The sequence below is a fragment of the Trichosurus vulpecula genome, chromosome 9, assembly GCF_011100635.1.
Source record: "Trichosurus vulpecula isolate mTriVul1 chromosome 9, mTriVul1.pri, whole genome shotgun sequence".
NCBI classification, from domain to species: domain Eukaryota; kingdom Metazoa; phylum Chordata; class Mammalia; order Diprotodontia; family Phalangeridae; genus Trichosurus; species Trichosurus vulpecula.
This window is the reverse complement of record NC_050581.1, coordinates 297,300-310,507: the sequence shown is the minus strand read 5'-3', so window position 1 is coordinate 310,507 and position 13,208 is coordinate 297,300. Positions and strand designations below refer to the sequence as shown.

General features: G+C 40.3%; 1 protein-coding gene across 2 annotated transcripts in view; it reads right to left on the bottom strand.

Annotated features, from left to right (window-relative positions):
• KCTD5 (potassium channel tetramerization domain containing 5) overlaps positions 1-13,208 on the bottom strand; it is a 107,373-nt gene that overhangs the window by 37,869 nt on the left and 56,296 nt on the right. For both annotated transcript variants that reach the window (XM_036738104.1, XM_036738102.1), the window contains exons 2-3: positions 9,941-10,049; positions 3,776-3,867 (exon numbers count right to left, since the gene is read on the bottom strand). In XM_036738104.1, coding sequence (XP_036593999.1) covers positions 3,776-3,867; positions 9,941-10,049 — 201 coding nt within the window. The remainder of the gene's footprint in view (positions 1-3,775; positions 3,868-9,940; positions 10,050-13,208) is intronic.

The window sequence follows — 13,208 nt, the reverse complement described above, 5'->3', positions numbered from 1 at the left end:
GGAGACCGAAATCAGTCCATATCCAGAGAAATACCACAAAGTATCAGGTAAAATGAAAGGAAACTCCAGGAGATGTAAGTGAAAAGCTGGCTTCTCTCTTTTAGGTGGCATGGGGAGAAGCGGGAGGGTCTGACTTGGGAATCACAGGGAAACACTTCTAATGATATCTCATTCTTGTTCCTTCAGAATCACAACAACGTATTTTTCCTGAGAAACACAGTTCATGGGATGTTACACTCTCAAGAAAGGTTAAAAAAAAAACGATAATCATATATGGACATACCCGCAGCATTACGAATGGAAAATCAGAGTATAGCTAGGAAGCAATGAAAGAGTTTTTGGTAGTTTTGTTGTGGTTTTTTTTTAAAAAAGATGATTCCAACTCTACTATAAGAGTGTTAACTTTAAAGAAATGAGCTGGCAGCCACTGCACTGTGAAGACCCTTGCTAATAGCAGAGCTTGAATTGGCTAGATGGGAAGGGATCAGCTGTGCTTTCAACTGTAAAACTACCTGGCTCAGGAACAAAGTCTAATGGTTTCGGTGCATTAGAAGATGCAGGGATAGCGCTTACCACAAAGATACATACTTAATGGACAGCCAGGAAGTCTCTATTAGTTTGGGTCAATGTTCACATCATGTGTCTGCTATGGTCGATCAGAATCCTCTCCTCCTTTAAGAGCGCTCTAACAAAATGTATTGGTATACAAACCATGGTAGCTATCTTCTAGCAGCCACTGGGTCATTCTAGATGGAAATGGCTCACTGTCTTCCTCTCCTCCCCAAATCCTACCCTTGTAATAGGGCACCCCAATATTTACGCTCATGCTCCCTCAAAGGCCCCAGTTTTCCACTTTCCTCAACTCCTAGGACCTATTTCCTCCACTCAACCTTAGTCATACAGAGGGATGGTCATACCCTACAGTTCACCATCAACCACAAGAGTTCCACTTCCATGATCAACAATGCTGTTATTCCTCTACCTGACCCTAACCTATCAATCTTTCTCTAAACACCCCTCCTGTGACCTCCAAACCGTCCCAATTCCCCAGTACCTCCTCAGGAATTATCCCTGCTCTGACTTCACTGTTATCCTTCCCTAATCTCAATCCCATAGTTTACTCAGTATGACCACACATTGTGCTCCTCAAATTCTGAATGCCTTGTCCTTGGCCTACTGCCACTCACACTTTACCCCTCTCCTACTGACAACTTAACAACCATGATCAATACGATGATCCATGACAATTCAAGGACTCATGATGAAGAATGCTATCCACCTACAGAGAAAGAACTGATGGAGTCTAAATGCAGACTGAAGCATATTTTTTCTTTTCTTTTTTTTTTTTGGCAACATGGCTAACGCGGAAATGTTTTGCGTAACTTTCATATGTATAATGAGTATCATATTTCTTGCCTTCTCAATGGGTGGGAGAGGGTATAGAAGGAAGAAGAGAATTTGGAACTCAAAAATTTTTAAAAAAGAAGCAGCAGCTTGCAAAAGTCATTGAGCTACTTGGGTCTACTATAAATGTGCGCTCCCAACCCACCGCCAGTCCAAAATTCTGTATTTGTGTTAAAGGCATCACCATGCTTGCAGTCTCCCAGGTTAACAATCTTGACATGATTCTCAATTCCTCATTCTCCCTCACTCCATAAACCCAATGAACTAGTTACCAAATCCTGCTACTTCTTTTGCAAAATATGTCTTAAGGGCTATTTTTTATTTTTGTGTCACTTACATTTCCCACTGTATCCTTCCCTCTACCACCCCCTCCCAGAGAGTCATCTCTTATAATAAAGAATAAGAGAAAGAAAAAAAGTTGAGCAAAACTGACCAATTTTGTCCTGGGGGAGGGGGAGGGGAAACACTGAAAAGATGACTTCTCATAGCTCTCCTTTGATACCAAACTTGGATATTATCATTTTACACCATTCAATTTTGATTGGTTTTTGGCTGTTCTTTCCATCTACACTGCTGTAGTCACTGTGTGCATTATTTCTTGGTTTTACTTACTATATTTTAATTTAGTTCATCAAAGTCTTTCCATGGTTCTTTGTATTCATGTTTGCCATTTCTTACACGACAATAATATTCCGTTACATTCACATAGCACAATTTCTTTAGTCCTTCCCCAATCAATGGGGTTCCATTTTGTTTCTAGTTCTTTGCTATCAAAAGTCCTATTGTAAATAATTTGGTGTATATGGGGGCCTTCCATTTTGTCACTGGCCTCCTTGGGGTACACGACTGTATCTCAGACTCAAAAAGCATAGACACTTTAGTCATTTCTCTGCTAATTCCTAACTACTTTCCAGAATGTTTGGACCAATTCACAGCTCCAACAAAAAAAGCATTAAATATTGCTATCTTTCCATAACCCCTTCCATCTTTTGTTACCTTTGCCAGTTTGCAGAGTACAAGGGGAGAGCTCAGGGCTGTCTGGCAAATCTTTACATTCCCATTCCAACAAAATCTCTTGTATCCATCTACAGGCCATCCTCAGCTCTCACCTGGACCGTTAAAATAGACCCCTAGTTGGTTTCTTTGCCTCAAGTATCTCCTCACTTCACTCCATCCCCCACACAGCTGCCAAAGTGATTTTCCTTAAGCACAGGTCTGACTCCTTTACTCACACTCCAATGACTCCCTTCTGCCTCTAAGATTAGCTATAAACTCCTCAGTTTGACATCCTGGCCCAACCTTCCTTACTATCCTCATTACACGACTCCCCTTTCCTTCTTCAGGCCACTCCGTGCCTTCCCTGGGCCTCTGCACTGCTTGTCCTGATGCCAGAAAGGCTTTGTCCTCATCTGTCTCACAGAATCTCTAACTTCCTTCAAGGCTCAGCCCTAGTCTAGTACTTCCTTCTACACAAAGCCTTTCCTGATCAACTACTAAGTACTGTCCCTCCTAAATGACCTTGTCTTTATTTTGTATTACACATGTATTTATTTATGTGTATACAGTCTTCCCTAATAGAGTGTAACTTCTTGAAAGCTGAGACTATTTCATATTTGTCTTTGTATCTCCAGTATAGAGGGGCTACAAGAAGAAACTAGAGGCAGCTGAGAGATGTGATGGTTAAAGACCTGGACTCAGGAAGTCAAATGAGCTCACATTCAACCTCACACTCCTAATAGCTATGTGACCATGGGTAAGTCACTGAACTTCTGTTTGCCTCAACTGTAAAATAGAGACTATCATAGCACCTACCTTTCAGCATTGTCATGAGGATCAAACGAGATATTCATAAAACCCTGAGCACACAAAAAGCACTTACTAAATGACTGTTCCCTTCCCCTCCCCACCCTCTCCCCTCCTTCCAGTGCCCAGCACACATACAGACACTAAATAAATCCCAAAGCACAAGGAAAAGAGCTGTAGCACATGGCATTTTTTCCATCGGTTTTGCCACTTCTTTTTCTGATCTTTCGAAGAGTTCTATGAAGAACAACAGCAAAGTAAAGATTTCCCTGCCAAACACCCAACATGTGACATGTCCACATGTGAGCCTGAAGGCTCTCCCCAAAGAAAAAGAGTGGTGGTGAGGATGATGGTGATGATGTCACAAAGGGCTTGGTGGACTGGTCCATCAGGGACTGGAATGACTGAAGAGGGAAAAGAAACATTTTCAAACTCGTCCAGCCACAATCCACAGGCCTCACACTGTAGAGGGCAGGATCAAAAGCACTGGAGACCAGGAAAAGAGTGAATCATATTGACTTCTTACCTCAGGAGTACAAAGACAGATTAGATTAGTCAGCAGTCTCACCTGTGATGTTTTGCTGTCTCGTTCTCTAATTCTGTCCTTTACAAGTTTTATTAGTGAAGTGATGTTATAAAATTCAGCTTCCTCCAGCACCCCTGGTGTGAGATTAAAAAAACAAAGTCACATTTTAGGCACTATGCATAAAGTTTATAAATTGTTTCTAGAAAAGAAAATGAAATCACTCCTTGGAGGACATTTTCAGTTGATGTTTCTTTTAATAAGAATCAATTTTCCTTTGAGGAAACAGATCTTCCCATCCCTTCAATTTTCCTCCATTTGGAGTCTCTCTACCTTAAAGGAATCTTCCAACCAAGTCTGGAAGGACTATACAATATAGACCAAGGAGTTTCTTATAGATCATCAAAAAATAGCAAAACAATGAATACACATTCTTTAGAATGCAGACAGGCAATCTGTTTGGTTTTTTTGTTTTTATTTTGAGGGGGGAATGCAGGGCAGTTGGGGGTAAGTGACTTGCCCAAGGTCACACAGCTAGTAACTGTGTCAAGAATCTGAGGCCATATTTGAACTCAGGTCCTCCTGACTCCAGGGCTGGTGCTCTACTCACTGCTCCACCTAATTGCCCCCCAGACAGGCAATCTGAACACCTGATTCAAGGCCAGGTGGAGAAAACGCTGTGTGATTGAGGCTCAGTGGTTAAATGATTTTCCTAGAGTTTCCTCATGAATATGAGAATAATATAGCCTGTACTTCCTGTTTTCCCTGGGAAGCTGTACACAAGTGATTTTTAAATTGCAAAGCACTAAAGAAATATGAATTCCCATCACTCAGAGTGCTTATCACTGTCTACATAAACAACACTGAAAGGAACAATCCTCAATTCAACATCAGTTAAAAGATTTGTTAAGCACTTACTACACAGAGACAACAGATAACACACATCTGTAACTTCTGTCTGCCTCCATAATGAGACTCCAATCACTTACCAGGTAATCAGCACTGAAGCACTTGTACTAGAGGGAGCTCCCTCAACCAACAGAAATAGAGCAGCAGCTGTTCTGCAAATCTAGAAGGTTAAATAAGTGGCCCAGCGTCACATAGTCAGTGCGTTTCAGATTTGGGCCCACCCCATCGTTGGGGATCTGCTTTGTACATCACTTACAGTTTTCAAATGTTTTTCATTATACCTTTCACATGGCTATGAACGAACTGGTATTTTCCTGTTGACTGCCACGCCCCCTTCATCCTTCTGTTCAAAAAGGGCAAGCTATGTTTAATTTAAATAACAACACACCCCCAATTGGTTCACATAAGACACTCAGAAAGAGCCATTGTAATTTTCAAATGAACACTATAAACTAAAGGGAGTCTTTTGCTCAGAAACATCCATTTTGATGTCTTTAAAAACTCTTTAGAAGAGATACTGTAATATCAAGAGTTTTCCAAATTGAAGAAATATTACTAGAAATATCACAAAAGCTTCAGAACTGAAAAGGTTCATCCTCCCAAAGAGATCTAAGTATCACTGCTGGGATCAATGAAGTTGGAATAAAAGAGGATTATTACACATTGTCCTTTTAGGCCATCTCAATAGGAAAGGCCTTAAAATCTGAGGTGATCACGCCTAAGGCTGAGTTACAAAGCTGCTCAGCGAGGGCTAAGTATAGAGGATCTGGTTTCCAAGACAACTATAACTGCCATTAACTAGTGTAAGGTAACACATCACACAGGAAAGACCCTTGGAATTAAGATCAAAAGACCTGCCACTCCTGATGCTACCACTTACTGGCTTTGTGCCTCTTGGCCTCAGTTTCCACATCTGTAAATGTCTGTACTTCCTATTTCACAGGGTTGTTGTGAGGATCAATGAGACCACTCAAGTGTACAAAGTAACTGATATTTATATAACACTTTACATTTTACAAGGTGATGTCCTCACAACATGCAAGTATTTTCTCCACCTTACAGATGAAGAAACTGAGGAACAGAGATGAATTGACTTGTTCAGGGTCACATACCTATTGACAAAGCTCATACTGGGGCTCAGGTCTTCTGCCACCTGCACTACTATTTCTACTAAACCAGGGATGGGGAACCTGTGGCCTTGAAGCTGCATGCAGCCCTCTAGATATTCAAGCGCAGCCCTTTGACTGAATCCAAACTCCACAGAACAAATTCCCTTAATAAAAAAAGGCCTCAATGCCACAGGGTCCTCATCCCTGTACTAGACCATACTGCTTTGTAATTATAAGGCATTGCACTGCAAAGTTCCCCTATGGACGGATTACGGGAAAACACTAACAAGTATGACAGAGTTAAGTAGGTATAGTGGCTGTGATCTTCATTAGTAGAGGAAATACAACAAGAAAATCACAGAACCAAAGTAATAAAGCATTTATAATAATAGTAATGATGTTGACTATCCTTTATTAGTCAATTCAAGTCTGGAAGCATAGAGACCCACAGATAGGATACGAAGACCCCATAAATTTGTAGTCTATACAAAACTAGAATTTGTTCCTAAAGAGATAATCACTCAAAGAGAGAAACAAATACAACGTATACATGGACAAGGAAACATTATAGGACTGCTGTGCACAACAAGCTTCTGAGAGGCAAAACGTGAAGTACAGCACTTGATAAACGTTAACTACGAGGAAGCAGTTCTAAGTATGCATCATATGGTAAAAATAAAAAAAAAAACAAGGCTGGTAGGCTTAGGAACGGGAAGAGGATAAGATGGAATCTAAAATGTAAGTAGATTAGTAGATATTTTAACTGTATGATAAAGAAAGATGAAGTGAAGAAACTGGCAAAGCTAGGGGTTCATCTTCAACCATTAGTTGCCTGACACATGGAGAGGCAGAGACAGAAGCAGTTGTTTCCAGAGCTCTCAGCCCTAGACGGTGGAGGGCCGGGGGATATTGAGTGGGGATTGCAGGGATTTCTTTGCTGGGACTGAGGCAGGATTCTCTTGCTTTGTCCTGCTTGGATCTGGGTCACAATCCTAGGATGAGGAGTGCTGGTGTGGCAGAGCTTGTGGTAGTGGTGGAGAAGGAATCCTCCCCACAGTTTCAAGGCAGAAAAGAGTGCTTGTGGTCACTCACAGACCAGAGCACAGGCCAGGAAGGGAGTAAACACCTCTCCTTTGATCATAACACCTTGGAAGAACTGAAAATTTACAGGTGCCTAGAAGTATCTCTGAAAACAGCTGCACAAAACCCCTGAAGCTTGGGACAGTACACCCTCCACACTGGAAGCAGATCCCTACCTTAACAAAGACTTCAAAAGTCAAGCAACTGTCTGGGAAAATGAGCAGACAGGGTAAAAAAGCTCAGACTATACAATCTTACTTTGGTGACAAAGAAGATCAAAACGTAGCACCAGAAAAAGGCAACAAAGTCAAAGCTCCTACATCAAAAGCCTCCAGGAAAAATATTAGTTGGTCTCAGGACATGGAAGAGCTCAAAAAGGATTCTGAAAATCAAGTAACAGAAGTAGAAGAAAAATCTGGAAGAGAAATGAGAGCAATACACGAAAATTATGAAAAAAGGGTCAATGGCTTGCTAAAGGAGACCCAAAAACCACCGAAGAAAACAGCACCTTAAAAAATAGACTAACCCAAATGGCAAAAGAGCCCCAAAAAGCCAATGAGAAGAATACCTTAAAAAGTAGAATTGGCCAAATGGAAAAGGAGGTCCAAAAGCTCACTGAAGAAAATAATTCCTCAAGAATTAGAATGGAGCAAATGGAAGCTAATGACTGCATGAGAAATCAAGAAATTATAAAACAGAACTAAAAGAATGGAAAAAATAGAAGACAATGTGAAATATCTCATTGGAAAAAACAACTGACCTGGAAAATAGATCCAGGAGAGATAATTTAAAAATTATGGGACTACCTGAAAGCCACGATCAAAAAAAGGGCCTAGACATCATCTTTCAAGAAATTATCAAGGAAAACTTCCCTGATATTCTAGAACTAGAGAGGAAAATAGAAATGGAAAGAATCCACCGATCACCTCCTGAAAGAAATCCCAAAAGGAAAACTGCTAGGAATATTATAGCCAAATTCCAGAATTCTCAGGTCAAGGAGAAAATACTGTAAGCAGCCAGAAAGAAACAGTTCAAGTATTGTGAAAATACAATCAGGATAACACAAGATTTAGCAGCTTTTACATAAGGGATCAAAGGGCTTGGAATATAATATTCTAGATGTTAAAGGAGCGAGGATTAAATGAAATAGAGGACTTTCACGAATTCTTGATGAAAAGATCAATGCTGAATAGAAAATCTGACTTCAAATACAAGACTCAAGAGAAGCATGAAAAGGTAAACAAGAAAGAGAAATCATAAGGGACTTATTAAAGTTGAACAGTTTATATTCCTACATGGAAAGATAATATTTGTAATTCATGAGACCTTTCTCAGTATTGGGGTAGTTGGAGGGAATATATACGTATAGACACAGGGCACAGGGTGAGTTGAATATGAAGGGATGATATCTAAAAAATAAAATTAAGGGATAAGAGAGTAATGTACTGGGAGAAGTAGAAAGGGAGAGGTAGAATGAAACAAATTATCTCACATAAAAGAGGCAAGAAAAAGCTTTTGCATTGGAGGGGAAGAGGAGGGAGGTGAGAGGGAATGAGAGAACCTTATTCTCATCGGATTTGGCTTAAGGAGGGAACAACATACACACTCAACTGGGTATGGAAATCTATTTTGCCCTACAGGAAAGTGGAGAGGAAGGGAATAGGAGAGGGGAGGAAATTATAGAAGGAAGGGCAGATTGGGGAAGGGGGTAGTCAGAAGCAAACACTTTTGAGGAAGCACTGGGTCAAAGGAGAGAATAGAATAAAAGGGGAACGGGATAAGAGGAGGAGAAATATAGTTAGTCTTTCACAGCATGACTGTTGTGGAGGTGTTTTGCATGATTTCACATGTGTAGCCTATATCAAATTGCTGCCTTCTCGATGGGGGTGGGTGGGGAGAAGAAGGGAGAGAATTTGGAACTCAAGGTTTTAGAAGCAAATGATAAGGGTTGTTTTTACATGCAACTGGGAAATAAGATATACAGGCAATGCAGTACAGAAATCTATCTTGCCCTACAGTAAAATGATGTATGCCATCTTGGGGTAGGGGGAGGGGAGAGATGGGGAGAAAGTTTGGAACTCAAAATCTTGTGGAAATGAATGTTGAAAACTAAAAATAAATTAATAACCAAAAAAGCAACAATAGGAATAAAAAAATTTAAATAACAATGCAAAAAAATTGCCTGATACATGGAAAGCACTATACGAAGCAAAGAGATGTTCAAAGAGATAGAACTTGAAAACTTGAACCACCCTGAGATGTACCTGGCACTATTTTTCCCAAGTTAAATATTTGTCCATTTAAATACTCCAGACTTGCAAACAAAGAGTTTGATTAATAGTTTCTTCTTGGTGGTATCAAATATTTGTGCTATCACAAACATGCAAAGTGTCTTTTGCTACTTGCTAATATTTTTTTCAAACCAGTCAGGAAATGAGGGTCAAATACAGTATCTAAGTATGATGTCTTTGTTATCTATTTTTATCCAAAGAATCTATGAAATGGCATAGGAGCTACCCCTTTTCAAACAAACTTCTAGGACCTCGACTTTTTAATATGGACTCTGAAATTAACTGAGGTCAAACCAGGATCATAAGGATTCCTGGTTGAAGAAATCTGAGCAGAATATAAAAGCATACTCCTATTTCAAATGATCCTAAACATTTAACTTAGAAAGCTACTTTGGAAACCTACATGAATATGAGCTGTGGTTATTATCTGAAGTCATTCACTTATTCAAAGAACTAAGATTCCAGATTCCAAATTAACTGTTATTTATATTTAAGAACATGAGTATGTCCACCACCATGGTTATGAATTTCAAATCAAAAAGTAAACTGAAACAGCCTACTCACTATCCACTCATGCTAAGAAACTACCACTGCCACATTTTAAACCCCTGCAAGAAGCTCCATCTGACATAAAATCATTCTGGGAGTCAGAGTAGGATGCAAAGTCTGAGATGTGGGTGCCCGGCCTAGTCTGAATGACCCTTCCCTTTTGGAAAGCAGAGTATTAATCAGCATTTTTGTCTTAAAAACATCATGAGGGCCCCAGTCACCCTGACCTTATTTCATTAAGAGAAACACAAAGCAGAAAGTGTTGAACTTACCCTCCTCTGCAAGGTCCTTATTAATGACCAGTTTTCCATGTCTCAAATAGTTCAGGACTGGCCCAAAATAGGTGGGATCTCTGTCTATTAAATAGGCACCTGTTTCATCCTACAATAAACAAAACATTGGTGAAATAAATTCCAATCAATTCAATAAGCATGAAGGATCTAACATGTGCATAACAGTAAGCTAAGTAAAAGGTACAACACCAAAGTGGCCTGAATGTGTCCATGCTCACAAAATCATAAAGTTGGAGGGAACCTCAAGTTACCTATTATCTAGGTCTACCCATTCCTTAGCAAAACTCACTCTTCTGAGTGAAGTCGAACCCTTCCAATGAGGAGGAGCTCACTATTTATCCTGAGGCAGCCCATTTCACTTTAGATAGTGCCAATTAATTGTTATAAAGATTTCCTGTCTTTGAAACTAAATTTTCCTCCCCCAAACTTCAACCCACTGTGGCTACCTCAGATGTTCAGGGCAAAGCTGAACAAAATGAATCCTCATCTACAAGACAACACTAAAAATACTTGAACCTGCCTTCCCCTAAGTGGTCTTTTCTTCCTGTTAAAGTCTCAGACCTTCAAACAGCACAGTGTCGTGGCCCCTCTTAGGTGCTAAGCACCTGATGAGTATCATTCCTAGGGTGTGGCCCCTGGAACAAAACACAAACCTAGAGATGTGGTCTGGGCAGGCAAGAGTACAAGACTACAGCCTTCCTTATTCTAGATACTCTGATTTCTTTTAATGTAGCCTGTAATCAATTAGCTCTGCTACTGCTTTGAACACTGCTGACTGAAACTGAACTTAGAAACACCCCCAGAACTCCTCCATACAAACTTGTTAGCCGTGTCTTTCCCATCTTGTATTGTGTAGTTGCTTTTTTGGATCGACTCTGCAATGTTCTTCAGCGTTAGACAGGTGGCATGGCACAGAGACTATGTGGTCAGAAAGACTAAGGTTCAAATCCTTCCTCTGACAGTATCAGTTGGGTGACTATGAACAATTTGCTGCTTAACCTTTCAGTGTGCCAAGCAACCCTCTAAGACTCTTAACTGACAGAGAAGTTGCTTATCTTCATCAGTGGAGGTAGTTTTCCTTTCAGGAACTCCCTACACCAATGAATCTATAAGTGAAAACTGGAAAGGACTTTAGTATTCATCTAATCCATAGGTTCCCAAACATATTTGGCCTAGTGCTCCCTTTAAAAAAAAATTACTCAGCGCCCCTCTGGAAATCTTACAAAGTAGGAAAGAAGTCTCAGATTAAGTGTACAATTGCACCTGAGGCTACTACCACCTCCCTGGATCATTCTAGCACTACCCCCGGGTGCAGTATCGCTCACTTTGGGAACCTCTGAATTCTAGTCCTGACCCTTGATTTTAGAGATGAAGAGAGAAGCCCAAAAAACTAAATTACCTGACCAAGCTCACAGAGGCAAGTGCTCTTTCTATTAAATCACACTGCCCTAGGGATGAGCAGAAGAACATAAGGCAAGGCTGGGCACTTATACAGGAGACATAGATGGACTGTAGGGGTCCCTGAATACCAAAACTAGGGCCTTGAATTCGAGCAGGTTCCAGCAATAACATTTTTGTGTCATAAATTAGGAATATTACTTAGGCTGTGAGGTGGAGGGTGGGTTGGAAAGGGAACAGAATGGAAGCAGGAAGTCTGGTTAGGAATTAGAACATTAAGTTTGACAATGAATTCACTAGAATGGACGTTTAAAATATATAACAAATTTTAGCTACTGTATATAACTCTCTGTTACTCTGAAAGATTATGTGATTTCCCTCTGAGTATTCCCTTCTATGCCTTAACCAACAGGCTACATGAAGTCTTGTGACCAAGAAAGATAGAGGTAAACTTTCTGGTGATAAGCTTCTTTGAACACAGGCTGGTCCCTGACCATCAGATACATGATTGATTATGGAACCTACATTCAAGGCTCCTCTAACTACTTCAAAGAACCTGCCAGAGCTTTCATTCCACTAGAACAGCTTATAGATCTAATGTGACCTAATAAATGAGTGTGCCACTTCTAAGAGGCCAAAACCAGTTTATGAAGTCATATGAATAATCTTTAATTGTAGTGAATTTTTTCCTCAAAGGGAATATGCAGTATACTAGCTAGCTCAACCCTCAAACTTCTGAATCTTATTACGCGACACAAGGTAAAACAGACACAATCCATTTCTGAGTCAACAAGAGTTACTTAATAGGAACCTATAGTCCTGTAGGAGGCTAGTGAAGGAGGTAGGACATGGCATTTTGCCCACAGGAACCTACCTATCCATGAAATTATTCACAAGAAGTAGAAGCAGAACTTTGCAAGGGGCCCATGATTCACTTTTTTCTCCTTGTTTCTACCCTGGTGGAGACTGTAGGGTTTTTTTTTTTTTTTGTTTTACCATCTTATAAGTCCCCAGATTAATAAAACTTAAATTCTTCATAAAAGTATAAATGATATTATAAATTCTTAAGAGTGCATGAACCATTTGGTTTTACTTCTGAATGACACTAAAAAGGTGCTAAGAGGGCACTATTATGTATGTTCTGATTTTTTTCCTGTATTTTATAAAGGTACTGAATGAGGATTCACTGATATTCAGTTAAAGGACCTAAGAAACTAAGGATACTTAGCGCAGATAAACAAGACTTCTTATTGAACCGTTTCAGTCACATCTGACTCTTTGTGACCCCATTTGGGGCCTTCTTGGCAAAGATACTGGAAAGGTTTGCCATCTCCTTCTCCAGCTCATTAGACAGATGAGGAAACTGAGGCAACAGGGTTAAATGACTTGCCCAGGGTCACACAACTAGTAAGTATCTGAAGGTGTGTAACAGTAATTAAGGTGGGACTTTTTGCTGTTGACCTTTAATGATTCTGACCTTTGTTTGAATGGGGCAGATAAAGTGGGATGTTTTTGTATTTCTCCGCACTGAGACAATTGGGAGTCATTGATTTGTATCTGATGTGATACTGGGGGTGGGGAACTTCTGGGTGAGGTAGGGGCCCTAAACAGGATATATAAGCTCAGAGCTCTCGGAGCTCTGAGCCACAGCAGGAGTGGCATGTGACTCTGGGCCAGTCGTTATAATGAGCTCCCTGGCTGTCCACCCAGATGTCTGTAATTTAGCGTGCTGGCTTTTTTCCCTGAACTAGGTGGATGTTCCTTGTATGCTGGATTAAAGTAAGACTGTTAACCCCTTAACGTTGCTTTCCTTAAGTAAAGCAGATCAAAAGGACCTGTGTTGGCAGCT